Below are 21,824 nucleotides of genomic sequence, written 5' to 3'. Positions count from 1 at the left end.
GCCATGCAAGATCAAGGTGCCCCGGGAGGGTTTACATCAGACAGAACAGGACCAGGCTAGCTTTAGCCAGGCCTGGTGGTGCATGCCTATAATCCCAGCACTCAGGGAGGCTGAGGCAGGAGGACTGAAAGTTCAAACCATATCTGGGTAACTTACCCTTGCCTTAAAATAAAAAATAAAGAATTTTTAAAAAGAGGTGGGGCCGGGCAGGGAAGTAGCTCAGTGCAAAGGCCCTGAGTTCAGTCCCAGGACAAGAGAGAAACAGACAACACCTCTGCGGATTCCAGATGACAGAGCAGCAGGACAGAAGCAGGGAGGCAACAGAGGGCCTCTGCCCTGACCCCAGCGGCCTGGAGGCCTGGGAGGCACAGAGAGCAGCAGCCTGGGTGTGGACAGGCTCTGGTGAGGGCCAGGGGAGGCTCGGGGTGGAGGGGCGGGACCGAGGAGGGAGGGGTCATCCTGGAGACGGGCATGGCTAGAAAAGTGGGGGCTTTTGCTTTCCCGTTTGTTGGAAAGTCCAGAGGTGGGTTCTGAAGGCTGTGCCTGGACACGCTAGCTGGAGGCGCTCAGGGGGGCGGGCCAGCGGCCCTTGCGACCCTCCGGCCCTGATTCAGTGTCTCCCTCCGGCTCCTGGCTCCCTGGTCCTCTCCTCCCTCCCGGCCGCCTCCCCCCTCTGCCCGCAGTGGGTCTCGGGCCATGGCAGGGTCGCAGGCAGCAGGCGTCGGCCCCGGGCGGGGGTCTCACCGGACGGGCCGGTTGGCGGCGTCGGGGTCCCGCGCCGTCACCACGCCGACCAGGGAGCCCACCTGCGCGTCCTCCTGCACCTCCAGGAGGCCGGAGGGCGGCTGGAACTCGGGGGGCTCGTCCACGTCCGTCACGGACACGCGCACGATGGCCTGGTCGCGGAACGTGCCCAGGTCTGCGAAGCGGGGGTCCACGAACTTGTTGAGGGCCTCCAGGACCACGGTGTGCACGGGCTGGGATTCAAAGTCCAGGCTCTGGGGAGGGAGCAGAGGGCCGGTCAGCTGCGGGGCTTGGTGGACAAGCATGGTCAGGAGGACTGAGACACAGGACTGGCCTAAGGTCACAGAGGGGCTCGGCAGAGGGCTCAGCATACTGAGGCTGCTCCTGGAACTGGCTGGCAGTCTCAGACCAACACTTTCCAGCTACAGGTGGAGAAACTGAGGCTCCAGCTAAGTCTGAGCGCCCAGACTTCCTGCTTTCCTGCGTAATGTGTTGGGACATTCATCATTTGTTTTGAACAAACACAAAGTGCTTACTATGTGTTAGGGCTTTAATTTATTAATTCGGTTTCACCTATGATGCTTGGATTATTATCTCATTTTATGCATGAGTAAATGCATAAGTTGCTCTAGAGTCACTAGCAAACACAGTGATTCAAACTCAGGCAGTGTGGCTCCCAAACCTGGGTTCTCACACTGGGGGAGGAAGGGATGGGACCTTCAGTAACACAGACTTGGGTTCTAATCCACACTCAGCTGCAGACCAGCTGTGGCTGGCATCCTGGTTAGCCTCTGGGACCTTGCGGATAAGTGAAAGTCTGCCCTGACACCCAGGAGGTGGCGACTCGTGGGACTCGCATCTGATGAGCTGGGCTGCCTCTTGCTTCCCTGGAGCCCGGGATGAATGCACGCAGAGCTGTGCTCCTCATCAGGAGGTGCTGATGGGTGACCTCTGATGAACGAGCTCCCTGGCTGTGCATCGGCTCTGGCCAGCTAAAGACAGTGCTCAGAGCACAGAACTGCAGCAGTGGCGCTGTGGGCAGCCTGCTTGCATGATGGGGGAGTTATGTGGGCCAGAGACCCACAGATGGTGCCTCTGTGCACAGGGTCCCCCCATGCTTCTCAGAAGCCCACCTTGCCTTTCCTAGCGGTACAAAAGGCCACCCTCTTCCTCCATCCTATTGCCTGGGAAATGAGGGTGCAGGAAGGCAGGTGGGGGCCTGGCCAGTAAACTCTGGAACCAGGAAATCAATCGGGTGGGGCTCTGTTCCCTGCACCATCCTTGATGCCCACAGACACCTCTGCTACTGGGACAGGTGCGGGGAGCCAGGATAGAGCAGCTCTCTGGGTGTGGGAATCCCAAAGCCAGGTTTGGGGCCTGACTCTGCTGCTCTATAATGCCAGCGCTCTCTGGACCTCTAATTCCAAATCTGTGAAATGGGCTTATCTTACACTAAGCATGTACAGAGGGCAAAAGGTTGAAAAGCATGCAATGCTTAGAAGAGTGGACTACTGGGGCATACCCTATTGGGCATGTGTGGCCCTGGAGAAGTTACTGAACCTTTCAGGGCCTGCACTTCTCATCTGTGAGGTGGACAATGAGAGGACCAGTGAGGCTGGCATAGAGACTGAACATGTGGGGAACATCAGAAAAGCACCTGGCCTGTGGTAAGCACTTTAGAATTGGCCATGATTGGGGCTGGGGATTTAGCTCAGTGGCATAAGCGCCTGCCTTGCAAGTGTGGAATCCTGAGTTCGATCCCAGTACAAAAAAAGAAAAAAAAAAAAGAATTGGCCATCATGTTAGCATCCTCCAGGAAACAGGGCCACTGAGGGCAGACATCTCTTCAGGTCCTAAAGGCACAGCCTGGGTTGGTCAGAGCAGATTTAAGGAGGCAGATCCTGGCTGAACAGCTGGACTGGAAGCTGGACAGTAGCGGGCAGTGGATCTTCTGTACCTGGGAGTGTACAAGGGCCCGTGACAATCTATGGGCCAAAGAAGAGCTTTTAGCCTCCCGCAGGAAAGTGCATTTTTGTGGAGAGTCTTAAAGTCCTGCACAGCCCAGAGTCCCGAGCCCCTGGCCAAATCCCGGAAGGTGACCTCCTGCTTTCTTATTTGAACTCCCATGCCCTACTCTTAGTAACGGGTGAATCTGCAGATTTAGCTTCCTGGTTCCTGGGTCAGCCGGTGAGTAAGGAGGGCTGTTAGCCAGTAAAGTGCTTTAGACTCACCACGCCTGGGTACAAACCCAAACTCTACCCCTCACAGGTGAGATCTTGGGCACGGCCCTCTCCCTCTGCTTTCCCACCTGTAACCATGAGGATAAAGGCTTCTCTTTTAGAGGCAAAAGTGAGGTTTGAAGGAAATTATGTTTGGAGGGCCTGGCATGGAGCTGACACAGCGCCTCACAGCACTGAACAGCCTGCTTTCAAATCTGAACTGAACCGTGGCTTTGACAGTAGCTGTGCAACCTGGAATAAGTCACAGCAACCTTTCTGTGCTCATTTTTCTCACTTGGACAAGGGGAATGGTATCATCAGTGCCTTCTTGGATCGGCCCTGGGTCTCTGGAGATGGCTCATCCCTGTGGGGAGGGAGGTAAGAGCCTTGGATCTCTTGGTGCCTCCCTGACCCTGCTGCCCGGGCCACCGCCATCCATCCCTCCCATCGGGAAGCAGCCGCACCTTCTGCACGACGATGATGGCTTCCTGAGTGTCGCTGTCTGTGGTGACCTTGAATACACTGCCGCTGCCGCCACTCTCGTCCTTGAGCTGGTAAGTCATGTCCGTGTTCTCACCCACATCTGAGTCCTCGGCCTTCACCCGTCCCACAGCTGTACCGATGGGTGCCGACTCCTGGATGCTGAACTGGTACATCTCTGTGGGAACGCGGCCATGAGCCGGGAAGGGACACCTGACCCTGGCCCCCCACCAGTCCTAGGGAAGGCAGGAGGGGTCCAGATGTTCGCCCACACAGGATGAGGGGACATTATCTGCAGGGGCTCCCAGCTGGGCTAGGCAGGGGTTAGGACAGGCTGTCCTGTCCCGACATTTGGAGCAGGGCAAAGGGCATGCATGCCGACCCTTGGGTTCTTGGCTGATTGATTTGGGAAAATGCCCACAGTTCTCTGGGCCTCAGTTTCCCTATTGGCCCGGTGAGGGTTCCAGAGAGGCATAAGATGGTAAAGGCTAAGGCTCTGGACTTGGTCCTAGCTGTGGACCCTGAGATGGGGATCCCTGATCTGTAGTGTGGGAACAATGGTAGCTTCCTAAGACAAGGCATCAGAGAGGCACGGGAAGTGCTGGGCATGGCACCCAGCTGCTCAATCAGAGAGTAGTTTGTGTGACAGTGATCAGCCTGCACACTGACTTTCCTGCTAATGGCATTCGTCCCTTCGTGTCTGTACTTCTGACCTCCTAGCCATCATGTCTTTCTGGCTTTGGGGTTCCAGCAACAAATAAAGCAGCCCCAAATTCCCCCCTCAGGTGTTTTCCTTTTAATGGAAAGGTAAAGGAACTAAACAGTTGCTTAAGGGAAAAAGCTTGTCTAATGGTGACGGGGACTCAAGAAGCAGGGAACAAGCTTGTTTGAAGCTTGTTTGGTTGGCAGAAGGCCCTGGGTTTGATCCCAGCATCTCTCACACACACAATCACAAAGCAGCCTCACCGAGAAGGTGACATTTGTGCACACATTTGAGGGAATGACCCAGCAGATACAGTGGGACCTCGGTTTACGAACTTAATTTGTTTTATAATTCTGAGGAAGATGGCTGCCCTTGTGTTTGTGTGGGGAAGATGGCCGTGGTGGTGTCTGTCATCTGATGCAGAGTTTGCGAATGGAAACAAAATTTTGCTGAACGTTTTTGTTTGCGAACTGAATTGTGTGCAAACAAAAGCACTGGTGAGCACTTAGAGTGCATCTGGGAGCCCACACTCGAGGCAGAGGGACACACAGATGCTAAGGCCCCGGGCTAGTGCGCACCGGCCTGTATGACGGATGACAAGGTGGCCGTGACAGCTGGAGGGAGAAGGCAGCGGGGAAACCAGCACTGAGATCTGCTGGAAGCAGACAGCACCCCGCTCTGAGCGGACCCAAGGCCAAGATGAGGACGCCTTGTGCATGAAGCGGCCCGGTGGGACAGTGTGTCCCCTGAGCCCTGCACAGGTCTGGTGACCTCGGCGATCACCTCTGGTTCCTTCTCACATGGCAGCCAGGAGGCCCTTTCTAAAACCCAAGGCGAACATGCCACTGCCTGCGTTAGTCCCTTCCACTGGCCTGGGGATGGAGCTGTGTGAGCCCCTGGACTGTCCCTCAGGACCCCGTCACTGCCCAGTCCCTGCTGACTTCCTTTGCTCCAAGTCAGGCTGCAGCCCGCTGAAGGTCTTGTGAGACCCTGTCACTTCCAGGTCACCGCTGTCCTCCGCCCCTCTCTGCCTTCTCCTCTGGGAGAATGCCATCTCCTCAGGACTGTCCCGCACAAATTAGAGCTTTGACAATCCCAAGTGTTGGTGAGGGTGGAACACAAGTGACACATGCGTCGTTTCCCCTGGGGGAACCAGTTTGGCTTTTGTAAAGCCTACTATCCCATGGCCCGACCATTTTACTGCTCTATGCATACACCAGAGAAATGTGTGCAGATGGGCACTAGCAGACATGTGCAATGATGTCAAAACAGGATCCTTCATATAGCTTCAAACTGGAAAAGACCCTCAGGCCCATTCACAGCAGAACAGATAAATGATGGAATACTACGCACCAAGGAAAATGAATAGAGCCATGAATCTGAGGCTGGAAAAATAAAGGGGGATGGAAGGAAGGCAACAAAAATGTGTTATGTACATATACCAATTCCCTACAGTGGATGTAATCATTATATACTGCAAACATGTACTCACAGAGGTAAAACTTTTTTTTAAAGAAAATGAATAGTTGTACTAGCACTGGTGTGAGTTCACACACATAATTTTGAGAGACAAAGTCAGAAAACAACTGGTATTATATGATTCCACTTAAATGAGGCTCAAAATTGGATGATATTAGATTTTCATGTTTGGCAGCACACACAGAGGAGCAGACTCAAAAAAAAAGCAATGATAGAAAAAGTGAGCCGTGGTTAACACTGGGAGGGGGAGATGTCATGATCTGGAAAGGGCGCGGTGAGCCTCTGGGGTCCTGGTTGGTAATTACCAGCGTGTTTACTGTATAATTGGTCAACCGGACATTTCTAGCTTCTGCCTTCTGCTTGTGTGAATAAAGAAACCAGAAAGGCATGAGTGAAGAAGCCTGTCTGGGCCTGGCCTCCTCCTCTGTGCTCTGCAGCCCTGTTCTAGCTCAGAGCTCTTCGAGCTTGGGCAGAGCTGGGTGAGTCACCCCAGCACGGTGCTTCCAAGCTTCCCCATCAGCGGGAGGGACCTGCTGGGAGTGTGGGCCGTGGACCAGCTCCTGAGCGGGGCTTCTTGGTGCTGGTGGTGTGGGGCTGGCCGCAGGCTCTGCTCTGTCTGGGCTTTGGCTCTGGGCCTGCACGACGCTGTGCACTCAGCTAAGGGATTGCATTCCCTTATCTCGTGGGGGTCAGTCCCCTGTGGCGGGGCCTAATGTGAGAGCAGCAGACCTCAAGTAATGACTGCCAGATAGGAATCAGCCCAGCTCCCAGAGGTGTTTAGTCTCTGCCAGCCTCAGAGGCGGCTTCCCTGGCGGCGGCACAGCTGTGGCCTGAGCCAGGGAGCGAGGAAGGGGCTGGCTGGGCTGATGGGGAAGTAGGGGCCAGGGCCACAGAAGTCCCCGATGCGCCACTGTGCCAGGAGAGGCAGAGGGTGGAGACACCCTGATCCATGAGCACAGACTCGCGCCCTCCAGGCTCAGAGGAAGAGGGACAAGCCTGTCATCAGCGTCAGTCTCCAGCACAGCCACATCTGCCTGGCTGTGGTGGCTGCTACCTCGGTCCCTATCCCTATGAACCCCACCCTGGAGCACATTTCTCTTTGCAAGCTTGGGTTGGGGCTGGGCCAAAGTGTGGGCTCACCATCTACAGGAAGCAAGGTGTTCCTCAGCTGGCAGGGGATGGGGTGGGGAGTACCTCCTTCTGCAGGCCTGGTTGGAGGAGGGCTGGGGCGAGTGGACACCCTGGGTGGGCGGCTGGAGAGACAGTGGGAGTCCCTGCTTAGGTGGGAAGCTTCAGGAGGCTCTGCCTGTGGGTGCTTGGCTGGGCCAACAGACAGACACACAGATATGGCCTTGCTCTTGGAGGGCCTCACTTACTCTGCGGGAAGCGAGGTGGGTTGTCGTTGACGTCAGTGACCACAATGGTGACGGTGGTGGAGCCCGAGAGGCCACCCAGCTGCCCTGCCATGTCTGTGGCCTGGATCACCACCTCGTAGCGCTCCTGGCTCTCTCGGTCCAGGTCGGGCACAGCGGTCCGGATGACGCCTGTGGGCGAGGGGGGTTGAAGGAGGGTGGGGCAGGACGGGGAGGTTGAGGGGGGTTGAGGTGGGAGCTGAGGGAGGAAATCTGCCCCCTGCCCCTGCTCCCAGCCTCTGAGGGGACCCCTGCACCCCTGTTGAGCTGCAGGCTGGTTCAAGTTGGGGAGGATGTGGATGATGCAGTGTGAGGTCACTCACACGAGGTAACCCACACATGCACTTACTCACACTCACACACACTCTTAAGTGCACACGCACGCACATTCATACCCCTATTGGTGCACACTAATGTAACATCACACACACTGCCAAGCCCCTCCCCCACACACTCAGGGAATTCACACACACAGCAGGGCCACTGGCAAACGCCAGCTCATAGGCTCTCATGCAACCGTCACGGACCCAGACACAGAAATGGAAGGGCCATTTACTAAGAAGAGGCCCGTGAAAAGAACAGCCCACTGTGTGGCCCCCCCCTTTGGGGCCTCAGTTTCCCCACTGAGACTATCTGCCTGAGCCTGGCTTCTGAGCCACGTGTCCCCGTCAGTAACAGTGCAGAGTTGGGTATGGAGTGGCATCCCAGCAGTGTCTCCTGAGGTGGACGCTTGCATCCACGCTTGGGTCAGCTCTCCATGGTGTCGCGCTGGCCTGCCCGTGCTATAGGCCACACACCCGCCAACCGCATCCATGAGAACACACACAAAGGCGGGCGCACACTCACACCTTCCTGTCCCCTCAAGTTCCCCATCCTGGGACACAGCCTGGCCCCCACCTGGCCCTGGAGCCTCTGTCCGGGCAGCAGCTAATCATGGAACAGAAAGGAACAGACAATTCTCTGGGCTGCTAATGGGAGTGGGGAGGGAGCAGAACAGGGTGACTGCAAGATTAATTCTGCCAGGGAAGGCCAGGCTTCTTGTCTCTCTGCCAGTGGAACAGAGTCAGGTGGGGACGGGGAGTACACAAGGTGTCCAGAACCTCTCCCAACACCCACTCCAGCCTGCGAGCGCCAGGTGGTGACAGGTGGCGCCCTGGGCTTAGGCGCCAGGTGGAGTCATGCACCAGTAGCCCCATGATGTGCCCCATAAAACCCAAGCTCTGTCCCCAAATAGTCCCTGGATTCCAATAAAGACGATGAAACAGGAGGAGAGGCAGGAGTGCGTGAGTGTGTGTGTGTGTGTAGCTCTTCCACACACCGTTGGCCTCTATGCTATTTGACAGTACATCACTTGCCCTGGGTTCCAAAAATGCCTCTAGGCATCACCAAGTGAACCCTGGAGTGAAACTGCTTGACAATCAGCTAGAAAAACCATACATGATAATCACAACAATAATGAACATTTCTATGCATGTACTTTGTGCCCGACTTTATTCCACGCACCTTAGGTGAACTGTCTCACTTAATTCTCTCCACAACCATTATAAGGAAGGTCTGTAACTGGACCCATTTCACAGGTGAGGACACAGAGGCACAGAGAGGCCAAGGTAGAGACCACTTAACCAGCATTCAGATAGGCTCTCCAGTGTCAGCCTGTGCCTAGGAACCACCTCCCAGTGCCCCATGAGAAGCTCCCCACCTGGCTCCCTCATAGCTCTTGATGTGAGAGGGGAGGCCAGGCCTCTGACAGAGGGATGTGGCTCCTGGGTGTCCTCTTTGCTGCCCCCTCTGCTGACTGGCCAAGCTGTCTTCTCAATCCTGTAGTCAGCCCCCTGGCTGTTCCCTAGTGCTGTCTCCAGCCGCTGGGTGGGAAAAGCACCCTCTGGGCTTCTGCTGGTCTCCTAGCTGAGCCTCTGCAGCTCTGGACCACAAGGGTTGCCCTGGGAGGGGAGCCTGTCACATCCTCTGGGGTCATGGGGAGGGAGGTGCATGGGACAGAAAGAAAGGGAGCAACAGAGAAAGACCTAGAAGAAAAGAAGCCTGGAGAAAGAGACGGAGAGACATAGTGAGAGAGGGACAGGACAGACAGACACACAGACACACAGACCCAGCGGGAGAGGGGAGAGGAGAGGATGGGAGGGAGGAAAGGAGACGTGAGCGAGGAGAGGGAAGGAGACCCAGAGAGCGGGGCAGGAAGAGGGACACAGCCAGGGAGAAATGCAGGACACGACAGCAAGAGAAAGACAAACAGACACAGAGATCTGGAGACAGAAAGACGAGTGGACAAAGAGCAGCCGAACGAGTGCAGACAGCGGGGAGAGTGACCGGAAGTGGTCAGAAAGGTGGTGGGAGGGACGCAAGGAGGCCAGGCAGAGCCTGCAGGGCCCTGGCCACCCGGCTTGGGGTTTCACCGAGGTGGCCAGGCCCCCTGCTGTCCCCGCCCCTTCTAGCTCTAGAGGAACTCGAGCCCGGTCATAAAGTCTCGAAGTGCCCTCCCGGCATCTCTGAGGAATGCAGAGGCCGCACCGGCTCTGGGTCCTGGGCTGCTACGGCAAAGCCACGTCTCGCCATGTTCACACACTGAATCTGACTTTGGCCATGTGACTTGCTCTGGCCTGTGGGACATCAGTGACAAGCATAAAAACAGGCTTTATATGTTCTTCTGTGCTGAGACCCGTTCTCTGCAATCCTGAGATCGCTGTGTGGTGAGGAAGCCCAGATGAAAGCCACACACACACACACACAGCGCACACACACACACACACACACACACACACACACACACACACCCGGAGAGGCCCAGGCACGCAGCTGTCCCCAGCAAGCCAGCCACCAGCAACCTGACAGCCAATGAATGGCCTTCACGAACGTGCTGCCCAGCCAGCCCACGGAATTGTGACAAAGAACAGACCGTTGTTTTAAGCCAGGAAGTTTAGGGCGTTTTAATCTGTGGATAACTGACAGAGGAACCCAGCGGTGGGGCTTGCTCCTCTGCTGGTTTTGTCTGGCCTTAACTGGGTTAATCAGCAGGGTTGGGAAGGGCCAAGCTGACCTCTCCCATACCCCTGGTAGTTGATTCCGGCAGTGGGCTGGGTCACACTGGTTCTCTCATTTCTGGTCAGCTGGCTTTACTACACGGCAGCCTCAGGACCAAGGCAAAAGTCAGAGCTGCAAGGCCCCTTAAGACCTAACCTTGCAATTTGCATAATATCATTTCTGCCACATTCTATTGGCCAACACAAATCATAGGTCAGGCCTGTTTCAAAGCTGGGAAAATAGACTCTACCTCTTGATGGCAGTGGCCAAATTACATTATAGCTGGTCCTTGCGTCTGCAAGTTTTGTATCTGTAGGTTGATCTGCATCCAACCAACTGCAGATCAAAAATATTCAGGAAAAAATTGTTATGAGGATGTATGGATTCTTTTATTCTTGTCATTATCCCCCAAACAATTTGTATCTGTAGGTTGATCTGCATCCAACCAACTGCAGATCAAAAATATTCAGGAAAAAATTGTTATGAGGATGTATGGATTCTTTTATTCTTGTCATTATTCCCCCAAACAATAGGGCACATAAATTATTTCGTAGTATTTACTTTATATTAGCTCTTGTAAATAATCTAGAGTTGATTTAAAGCATGCAAGAGGATGTGTGTAGGACACAAGGAATCCTATGCCATTTTATATAAGGAAATGGAGCTTGCACGGATTTTTGTCTCTGCAGGAATCCTAGAACCAACTTCCCACAGAGAACAAGGGAAAAGCAAGAACTCTGGAGTCAGACAGATACGGGTTCTTGTATTCTTCCCGCCATTTACACGCCATCGGACCTCAGGCAAGCTCTCTGTGCCTCTTTTTCCACCCTGTAAAATGGGAATGTTCTCAGGGTATGGCTGTCTAGAGATTTAGATGAGACAAAGCTTCCAGCAGCAGGTCTCACAATTTGTAGATACCTGACTGACCCCTTCCCCAAAGCCCTGGGTTGGGTACCTCATGTGTAAGTTCCTCAAGGGCAGAGATCCATGCTGGTATTGTTCATCACTGTATCTACCAGGCCTGGCACAAAACACTCAAGTACCATATGGCCTCCTACCATCCACCCATTGCCCCCTTGCACCTGGGTGTATCTGCCTATTGCTTTCTGGCTCCTGTGTCTCTGTGAGGGCAGAAACCATGTCCAGTTCATCAGCTTGATTTAGGTCCTGGCATTGAGTAGGTGCTCAATGAAAAGCAAAAGGTGCCTATTTTCCCTTCAGTACAATGGATGGCTCTGGCCTGGCTAAGAATTTTCAGCAGAGATCTGGAAGCTGCTGAGAGTCTATCCCTGCTGGGTGGTAGGCGGGGGCTGGTAATTATAACCTGGCCATGATTCCCTGTAGGCCAATCTTCACCCATCACCCCCAGTTCCAGCTGTTCTCCTTGTCGCCCCTGTAGGCTCCTCTGAATGCTGCATAAGGGCCCCTGGAGGCCGTGTGACGCCTCATTAGCCCATAAATGCCGTCCCTGTCGCCCCCGTAGGGGGCTTGCTGGCAGGCCTGGCCTTTAAAACACACAAGTTAATTTCTCCTCTGGCACTTGGGCCTGGGGCGCCCCGCCTCCCCTCTGGCTCACACCTTCCTCTCAGGCCTCATTCAGGTTCTGCTCCCTGCTAGATGCACAGCGAGAACAGACTGTACCTCGCAGCAGCTGCTAAATATAGACGCGCAGCAGCGGAATATTCCTGGCTGGGGAAATGGAGCTGGGGCTGGGAAGTGGTACCAGAGCAGCACTGGCGGTGGGGCTGGAGGCAAAGTCTGGTTCAAGGAGCCTTTAAACTGAGCCGTGGAGGACTCTAGCACAAAGACTCCGTTTGAACCCCTTGCCTTTGGGGTCCAGGACCACCCACTGGCCAGCCTCCTCCCCACCCTGAACTGCCTGGCACCTCTACAGTGCTCCTTAGAAACTGGGTGTCCTCCCAACTCCCACGGAGCCTGAGCTTTCATCTGTTCACCCCTCCAGCCTCACAGGACTCCGTCCTGGCCCCCTCTTATTTCTGTCTTCTTTTTCTTCTTGTTCTCCTGAAAACCTTCCTGCCCTAGAGTCCCTGTCCCATCCCGGTAGCTGGATGGAGGCTTCACCGCCACCACCATCCCCTACAGCAGCTGCTGGGCTGAGTCCTTCCCGTGGTCCCTGTTCCTCTGGCCTACGGTCCTCTTCCCCAGAGAGCCCTGTGGCTTTACTCCATTTGGGGGTCTACTCCAAAGCTGCCTCCCCAGAAGCCTGCCTGATTCTTTAATCTAATTCGATCCCCCACCCTGTTTCATGTTTCTTCTTTATACTCATTGTTACTTGACGTTACACGTGTATGTTCATTTTCTGTCTTCCTTATCTGAAGAATCCCCATCAGGACAGTGTTGAATGTGTCCACTTCTAGGCATTCCTAGAGCCTAGAACAGAGCCAGGCATGTGGGCGCCTGAACGGACGAATGGATTCTCCCATTTAATGGTCACTGCCGTCCTAGGAGGGAGGTTTTGTATCTTTCTTGTTCACACAGGAAACCAAAGCTTCGAGGGCACCAACGATTTTCACAAATGCATGCCCATACTTCAGATGGGCTGTTGGAGGTTCTCGTTGTTTCTTTCCCTGCTTTTTTCATAGTAAAGACTGTACGGTTAAAGCTGGATTGTTAGCCCTGCACTAGATTCCAGGACACATTTGCTAATTCCTCTGCTCCTAGACAGTTGTTGTAATTCACATTGTTCCTCCCACGTCTGAAGGAGCTGCCCCCTCACTTGGATGAATACGCAGGTTTAGGTCTCTTAATCAAGGGCTCTTAATTTTGGGGACTGATTCTCCCCAATGTCTGTCCTTTTCAGAGACTCGCCGTACCCCCGTTCTCCTCAGCACCTCCAAACATCCTCATGCTCAACACATCATATCTGGCTTCCTAACTAGATAGGAAAATTAAAGAATCCAAGTGGATACTGAGGAAGAATGCAAACTTTTAGCTTTTGTCCTTTGGGGCTCTATGCTGACCACCCTGGGCTCTGGGGCCTCCCTGCCTCCAATTCCTGCCTCTGAGCCAAACTCTACAGTAACCGCCCGAGGGATCTTGTTAAAATGAAAACCTGAGCATGTCACTTCCCTGCTTAAAAGTCATCAATGAGCCCACAGTGTTGGTGAGGAGGAGGGGGGACAGGAACTCTCACACGTGGCTCATGGGAGTGTAATCTGGTATATTTTGGCATTATTCATCCTATTCCAAATGCACATTCTATTTGACCAGCCTTTTCTCTTCCTGAAAATTACCCAGCAAATACACTTGCATAAGGGCTACCTCATGTATGTATGAGGTGATTAAATGCAACATGGTTCGATGTGGCACAGGATTGGAAGCAGTGTAAATGTCCATCAACAGGGGACAGGCGAAATAAATTTTAGTGGATCCATAACAGGCATTAAATAAAAAAATGAGTAAGCTCTTTGTGAACTGATGTGGAATTATCTTCGAGGTGCACTAATAAGCCAAAGAGGCAGGCGGTGGATAGAGTGTGTTTATAGCTACCATTCATGTAAAAAATAAAATAAATGCGTGTGCCTCATTTTCTTGTACATGCATAGAATGGCTCTGCAAAGATTCACCAGAAAATTACATTGGTTGCCTTGGGGACACAGGCTGGATGGCTTGGGCACTGGATGAGGAAGGAACTGCCACTAAATACTCATTTGAACTTTCTGAATTTTGAACCTTGAAATGTATAATCTATTTTGAAAAAAAATGACTTAACATTTTCCGAGTGAACGCGTCTAAGATCTCGCAGGATCTATGTAGCAGGTGGCTACCTTTGGAGCTGCAGTTACCAAGGACAGGGAGTGGAAAGCACTTTCTTTTTTAACATTTCTTTAATATTTGAGTTTTTTCTAACAGGTATTACTTTGGAAGCAGGAAAAAAATAATGAAGATATTATGTGTAAGAGAACACAATGACACCTGTGCTTATAGCTACAATCTTCCCCTCCCCAGGAACAAAACAGAGCAAACACGTAAACAAAAGCCCCAACCCCAAGCCATCGGCCCCTCCCGCCCCTATCATTGTCCTTAGGATAAAATCTCAGCGCTGCAGCTGCTTACCCAGCCAGCCAGGCCCCTAACCAATGGCCACTTGGCCTCTCCCCAGGCCTGATTCCTCAGATGGACTTGCTCACAATTCCCCTCGCGCCTCAGGCAGTTTGGCTACCCCCAGCCCTTGCCCGCACCATGCCCTCTGCTTGGAATGCCCTTCTCTGAAATCTCCATCTGCCCAACACCTTCCTATCCTTTGGCGATTGCTGCTACTGCCTCCAAAAACCCTGAAATCCGAATTGCCTGAGCATATGACTGCCCCCGCGCCCACAGTCCTGCGATGGGATTTTTATTTGTGCTGTCTGAGGCCTCATCTCCTTCCTAACCCAGGGAAGGAGAGCGTGCTGAGCACACCCTGCTGGAACCTGGAGCTCTCCCAGCTGTGTGACCCTGAGCAAGTCACTTCACCTCTCTGAGCCTCAGTCTCCTCATGCTGCCTTTTTCAGCCTAGTGGGAATAAGCGGGGAGGGGAGGGGTGCTGCAGCCCATCTTGGGGGTGTGCTGTGTGAGGGAGTGTGTGAGGGGGCCCACAAACAAGAAGCCTCCCTTCCAATGGCCTCTAAGAGTCTATCAGCTCCTTAGCAACAGCCATGTGAACAGAGATTTCCAGCCCACCGTTCTGTCGCAGCCTACACCCCCAAGGACAAATGGGCAGCTGATTCAGATATCTGGGTGCCCAAAGAGCTGACCCTGCTGCTTCTCTGTTAGTCTTACAGGGTCCCCCATCCCATATTTTTCTGGTCCTCTGTCCTTCCCTTTTCTTGCCTGGCTGCCCGAGACTCTGGAGTCCCTTACAGAGCAAGGATGCAAGCCTGGATGTTTGTTGGTCAGATCTGTCCCAAGCCACAAGAGCCCCTCAACGCCCCGCCCCTCAAGTGGCCCAGTTTTGGCCCCGCCCCTTCAGCCCGGCCCCGCCTCTCACCGGTCTTAGGGTCCACCGTGAAGTGGCGCTCGCCGTCCAGCACGCTGTACACCAGCCGGGCGCTGCTGCCGTAAGTGGGGTCATCTGCATCCGAGGCCATCACCTGCATCACAGATGTGCCTGGACCCGGGGGACCAAGCGAGACAGCGGTCATTTGGAGCTGCTGTGTTCATCGGTGCCTCCTTTCTCCGTCCCAGAGAGCTAGGAGATGAGCCCCTCTGGAGATCAACAAAGCCAGCCCCTAACACACCCGATCCCACTCTGAGTCCCAGCTGGCTTCCTGACAGGGGGCCTTGCTGGTGGAATGAGGGTGACCACGGACTCAGCTCTGGTTCAGCTCTCTGTTATGTGGTTCTCAGCTGTCGGACCGCGGCAAGGAAAGGCAGCCTATGGGAATCTCCATTTTCCCTTCAGCAAAATGGGTGAGCTCAGTCCTTGGTCCCCAGGTTAAAAAGCATAGAGCGGCTCAGGGCAGTCTTTCGAAGGTGGTGGCAACAGTCACAGTTGGTTAAGGTCATCACAGAGTTAGAGCCCAGACTGGAAACCAAGCACCTATCTGCCAACCCTCTAGATCCCTCAGACTCTCTCCTGCCCCCACCAGGGCAGTAGAGGACAGTCCAGAGGACGGCCAAGCTCACGGGGCCCAGAGGCTATGTCTCTTGGCCCCTGGCCAGGAGAGCGGCAGGGCCCTGCTCTCCCTGGGGAAGGCAGTGTGCTGTGGGCCCGGGTGCCCTCCTTGCCCCTCCCCCAGGTGCCCAGAGAGCCCCCTCCAGCCACACACACCCTGCTCCTCATGCTCTGCACGTAGGCTGCTAGGGAGAGTATAAATTGGATAAAAGTCCATCAAACAGCGGCAATTAAGTTATTGATTTTCGACGCTGGCTCATTAAACTGGGAGCTTCTCTCGGCCTGTCCTAGAGATGGCTCTAATTTGACATCATGTTCAATTTGACGAAAGCAGGGCTTGGGACGTGAGGCTGGACCCGGCGGAGGAGGGGTTAGATGGAGGGACCTGTAAAGCTGCCTGGTCCGTCTGGACCTTTGCAGAAAGACAGGCGTGAGACGGAAGATCCAGAGGGAGCCTTAGAGGCTCAGGATATGACCCAAAGGCAGGAGACCAGGCTGGGTGCCCTGCTGGGGGCTGAGTGGCGCCTTCTGGGGCTAGGCTGGGCACTCTGGGCCAGTAGAGCGGCATGCTGGGAGACAAGGCCAGTTCGCTGCTGGGCTAATGAGTGAGCCTGAAAGTGCTGTGGCGGCAGTTCTGCTAGCCCAGCGCGCTGCCTGCCTCTCCTGCCTCCAGCCTGGGGCCCTCCATCACTCCAGACAGACACGTGTATTTATTTTTCACTCCTTTGCATTTCTCATTTTCCTCTCTGGGTCCCCCTCCCAGCTGGAGTCTCCCAAGCTGCCCCTGCAATGCGCCTCTCCTTGGATGCTTCAGCTCTGTATCAACCATGTCCAACTTGCATAGGGGAGCCGAGGAAGAGGAGGGAGTGGGCTCCTGATGCTGGTGTCCGGGGGTCTCCAGGGACATGGCCCTGGCTGCGTTCTGCACATAGAAAAAGGGAAAAGAATGGGCATCTGTTGAGCAGCCACAGCACACCCAGCCTCACCAGCCTGGTCGGCTCTTAAACCCAGAGCCTACAATCACCACAGCATCTCAGAGGTCCAGGTTGGGCCTCTGTAGCAGTACAGGTGAAGAATCAGGCAGCACCATCACTGATGGCCTTGGGCATGGCGTGAACACTTTTGTGCCTCAATCTCCTCATTTGTGAAATGCAGATGACAATTGGTACCAAGCTCCCAAGTTAATGGGAGAATTCAAATAGGTTTCTGTGATCAGAACCAAGGACAGCACCAGGCTCCTGTGGGGACTCCAATAGAAGCAGGCGCCCCGCTTCTTGGTTGGGGGGGAGCAGCAGGTTACCTGCAATGGCGTGCGGTGCCTCCCTCAGGTGCACTGAAATGGGCGAAGATACATACAGCCTGGGGCTCATGATGGGTGCTCCATAAATGGTAACAGTTATAACTTTTATGAGAAGCATCCCTGTCACCTGCCTGCCTGTTCCCTCCACCCCATGGGCCAGCCGCAATGCCAGGCTGGGTGACTCCCCAGGGACATGGTAGCTGAGCTTCTCTCTCCCTCCCTCCCTCCCTCTCTCCTCTCTCTCCCCTCTCTCTCTCATTTCTCCCTGGCTGCATCCCAGAGACTCCCATGGGGATGATGGAATCATTTCCTCAATCTGGGATTCTTTATTGCAGCCATTACAGTTAATGCCGACACGTGGGGACCGTGAAGGGTCAGTGATTCACCACTTCTCCCCCAAGCCTCAGAGGAACGGCCTCCTTGGGCCATCCACACACTCCTCCCTCCTTCTCCTCCCGTCAACAGCACCCCAGCATCGGCAGACTAAAGGGTGCCAGGCTTGTGGCCGCTGTAGAGCACCTTCAGGGCACCCCCACCCCTGGGGCAATTCATGAGGTTCAAATGCTCACCTTTTACCATGTACTGTCATGTCCATCTGTCCTTCAGACCTCAAACCAACTCTGTGCATAGACAGAGTGAGGAGCACCCCACTTTCTAGGTTTGCTGACTTCCCTTGTGGCTCAGTTTCAAGCCACCAATGTGGTAAAAACTGGTCTGCAAAATTTCTGAAAATCAATGTGCCTCTCACGAGCTGAAACTCATGGTTATATATTATTTAATAATGATGATAATGAGAGATTATGTTTATTGAATAATTACTCCGTGCTAGCTACAATGATGTATGCCCCTTACATGCATTATCTCATGGAGTTTGCACAATAGAACCTTGCAGGGAGCTCTGCTAAGATTTCCACTTTACAGATGAGGAAGTGGAGGCCGAGTCCATTTCTCATTTATGAGATAGAAACAGTAATACCAAATTCTTGGCCTCATTATGAAAATTTAAGTAGATTTTGAGGTCCAGCACCAAAGGCAGTGCTCGGCCAAGTTCACCTAGCAAGGGCCTGGGTGCAACAAGATTCAAATCCAGGAGGATCTGATGTGCAAACACATGTGTCCTGCCTTATAGGTAGGAGGAGGGAGTTGATGGGAGGATGAGAGAGTGAAGCCTTAGGGAAAGGAGAAGGAAGGGAGAGAGGACAGAGGGCAGGAGTCGGATTCAGATTTCCCCTTGCCAGCTGCTGGGTCAAGCCCGCATTCCAGAACAGGGCTAGAAATGGTTAGAATGGGTGGTTCTCTGTCCATGGTGCTGCCCCACCCCTCTGCTAAGCGCCCCAGCCCCTCTGGAGGGGAAGAAAAGGGCTGCCTCACTGATTCCTGAGTAAACAGGCTTTCAGGGCCCAGGGATTCAAGTGGAATGTTAAATATGGAATAGCTGGTCCTTGGAGGACACAAAAACCAGTGGTTCTCAACCTGGCAGCACATTAGAATCTACTGGGAGCTTTAAAATAAAACTGACGCTGAGCCCCATTTCAGACCAATTAAATAGAACTCTTGGGGTGCAATCCAGCCAAGGGCAGTTTTGCAAGCTTCAGAGTGATCTTAATGTGTCCCCTGCTTTAATAACAGATGCCCCAGACTTAACCTGTCATTGAACTGGTGAGCACACGGAGTCATGAAGGGACTAAATGACTTTCCAAGGTCACATCATTAGTAAGTAGTAGGGGCAAAATAAAACCACCATCTGCTTAGGCAGCTGACACGCTCCTGGACCCCAGAGCCTGTACAGAGACTGACACCAGAGGGAGGCAGCAAGGGGGCCTCGTGTCACAGTCAGAGTGGGAAGTTGGACACTCCTGAAGAGAGAGGCCCCTCACATATCCAAGGAGAATGAGCGGGCCTTGGCGTCAGAGCCCTGGGTTCAGAACTCTGCCATCATTCATCCATCTGGCCTGCTTCTTCACCGGTACTGTCAGAGACCCACTCCGCAGCTCTGAGATGAGGATTAGAGGTGATATATTTAAGAGGCTGCTGCTGGAGCGGGGGTTTAGTGGACACTTGACAGAAGTCCATTCTTTTCCCTGCTTCATGTCCTTGGCGTGCATAGGAACCCTGAGTGCCAGCATTAGAAGGAGGGGTGGTTGTCCATTCCTCATCTCTGGAGTATCTGAGTGGCTCTGCATGGTTTGTCCAGGTGCAGGACTGGAACCTATGTCCTGGCCTTAATTCTTGCTGTCTGGGAGGTGCATTTGGGCTCCAGCTGTCCCCAGTGCCTGCAGGGGGGCTCAGGGGGTGCAGACCTATATTCTCAGTCCATCCCTGGCCGTGCTCTATGGGCAACGGCAGGGAAACTACCCAAGCTGACCTGATCTCAGTTCTCCTATGAAACGGAGATAATAATTTACCCCTGCTGCGTTCTGGGTGCGGGGACCCCTTAACGAGACGGAAGTGATGAAGCATTTTGGAAAAGAACAGAGTCCTCAAATGCGGTGACCAAGTGTCATTATTATGAAGATGTTTGTAATTATTCTTCTGCTTCTTCCCTGCCTCCTTTGCCACCCTGCTGGGCCTGGAGATACCCTCGGCTCACATTTAGTTTCTCAAACATTTATAAAAAATGAGTCCCACCCCCTGCTGTTGCCAGCACTGCACAGAATGCTTTCTATTAAAAATTAAAAACCACTTGTCGCGTCCCTGGGAGTGCTCAGATTACACAGGAAACAAGGCCTCCTCCCTCCCTGTCCCTTCCCCAATTCCCTCTTCGATGATCACTTATCATCGTGGCTTGCTGAGCCTGGTTTTGACCTTGCTTCCAGTCACCGAACCAGGGCAGCCTAACACAGACCAACGGCACACAGGAGACGCAGGGAAGTCTGTGTGTGTGTGTGTGCGTGTGTGTGTGTGCGTGTGTGTGTGTGTGTGTGTGTAGGGGGAGCACCTGTGGGACAGAGGAGAGGACCAAGCCCAGGACAAGCAACAGGGAAAGTGCTACAAAAAAGTGGGTCAGAGATGGAGAAATGAGAGACAGAAAAACCAGAGGCACAGAAACAGTGTGACAGGAAGAGATAGAAACACGGAGGTAAGGAAGTAAACTAGAGTCACAGACACAGGGACAGAGACGCCCTAAGGGTCAGGAAGCAGGAAGAGGGGGGCAAGGAGCAGAAAAGTGGGGTCTGGTCTGAGAGTTCTGGTCTGAACATCCCCGCTCAGTTGCTCCCCTTACGGATCCCACACATGGTCTTGCCCATCCAGGCAACCCTGGGTGTGTGTGGTGTATAGTGCACGTGTGTATGCGTGTGTGCGTGAGCGTGTACTTCTAACACGTTCCCCAGAGACAGAGGACTCTCCTGCCATCCCAAATTGAGGCCCACAGGCTCTTCTGTCCTTTCTACATTCACCAGCTCTAACTCTGCTAGAACATCCAGTGACTTGTTTGAGATAGCAACATTGTAATATCTGCACCTGCATTCTTCTGCCTCTTGCAGAAAGTAAACATTTTTGCCTGTGCCTGGGTTCCACTCTCGCTCTCCACCTCTGCAGCGAGCCCACTTTGCACCAGGCCCTGGAGGGCAGGATGATGGCTTTGCTGTCTCTGCGCCTCAACACTGTGAGCACACAGGGCCCTGCATGGGGATGCTGCTCGTGCTTGTTGAATGATTTCTTAGTAGGAACAACAAAGAGAGATGTGGACAAGCTCCCCTTTGGCCAGATTACCTGGGTTAGGGGGCCAAGTCCCAAATGCCAGGGCCTCCGCTCCTCTCTGCGGCTCCTCCCCACCAGAAACCTCCTGGCCCGTCCCCCCCCGACCTGGATGATGAGAGCTAGTGCCGTTGCTAGGCAAGGAGATATTGCACATATAGATCTTCCTGGACTTTAATTAAAAACATCTTTAGAAGTTGTCTCTGCAGAGACCAACGATTGATTCCTGGCTTGGGCCTGAGGGCTGCTGAGCCACACTCTCTGTGGCTGCAGCGGGGACCATCGGCAGCTCCCAGACTGCTGCTGCCCTCCTCAAATGAGGCCCTTGGGGGAACACAGTGCCTCCTGCTGTCCTGCTTTCCTCTCTGCCACTGTCCCCCAAGCCCTGGGTTTAGGGGTCAGATAACATGTTCTCCCACTTCTATATCCTTTCCTCTTTTGAGCCTCACTTTACTTAGCTGTACAATGGGGATGTTCTCACTTCACTTGAGAGGCCCTGGGGGTGGGGTTGGGGGTGGGACGACATGAAATTAAGGATGTGAAAGCAGTTTTCAAACTGTCAAGTCCTGGGCAAGAGATAGCCTTGCCTGTTTCCTCAAAGAAAGCGATGGGTGGCGAGTCCGGCGGAACCTGGGTTCCGGTTCCAGGATCTGGCTACGGCTCTTGCTATGGAACCTCAGATAAGTCACTCATCTGTCATTGCATTTATTTCCTCATCGGCAAAATGAGGACAGTAATACCTGCCCTGCTTATTCTCCGGGATTGCAAGGATAAAGGGAAATAGCTCTGTGAAAGCAGTGTTGGCTGATAGCTATTATTTAGTGAATATCCCAAGCAGTGCGGCTGTACTACAAAGCAGGCTTTTTGCAGCCATTACAGATGCTGATCACAGAGGAGGCGGAATACACAAGCACGCGGCTGTGCCAGGGCTCTGCCCATTCCCCCACAGTCTGCTGAGTGCCCGTGCTATGGCACCCGGGCCACCACTTCTCCATCCTTGCTCATGGCAGACATCACTAATCCACCGTGGCATTCTTTTTAGCTGAGAGACCTTTGACTCCACAGCCACTACCAATTGATCAAAGTTGGCGCTGGGCATCTACAGCCACTTTGGGGTCGGGGTGGTGTCTTGCTC

At 53.7% G+C, this 21,824-nt stretch overlaps 1 protein-coding gene across 1 annotated transcript in view; it reads right to left on the bottom strand.

Moving 5' to 3' along the window:
• Cdh22 (cadherin 22) overlaps positions 1-21,824 on the bottom strand; it is a 112,437-nt gene that overhangs the window by 27,374 nt on the left and 63,239 nt on the right. Inside the window, exons 4-7 of the mRNA XM_063248253.1 lie at positions 15,064-15,183; positions 7,002-7,169; positions 3,428-3,621; positions 745-998 (exon numbers count right to left, since the gene is read on the bottom strand). Of these exons, the coding sequence (XP_063104323.1) occupies positions 745-998; positions 3,428-3,621; positions 7,002-7,169; positions 15,064-15,183 (736 nt within the window). The remainder of the gene's footprint in view (positions 1-744; positions 999-3,427; positions 3,622-7,001; positions 7,170-15,063; positions 15,184-21,824) is intronic.

The sequence above is a fragment of the Cavia porcellus genome, unplaced genomic scaffold, assembly GCF_034190915.1.
Source record: "Cavia porcellus strain 051 isolate PalLab524CR breed Dunkin Hartley unplaced genomic scaffold, mCavPor4.1 scaffold_5, whole genome shotgun sequence".
NCBI classification, from domain to species: Eukaryota; Metazoa; Chordata; class Mammalia; order Rodentia; family Caviidae; genus Cavia; species Cavia porcellus.
The sequence above is the reverse complement of the archived record's forward strand: the minus strand, read 5'-3'. Positions and strand labels throughout refer to the sequence as shown.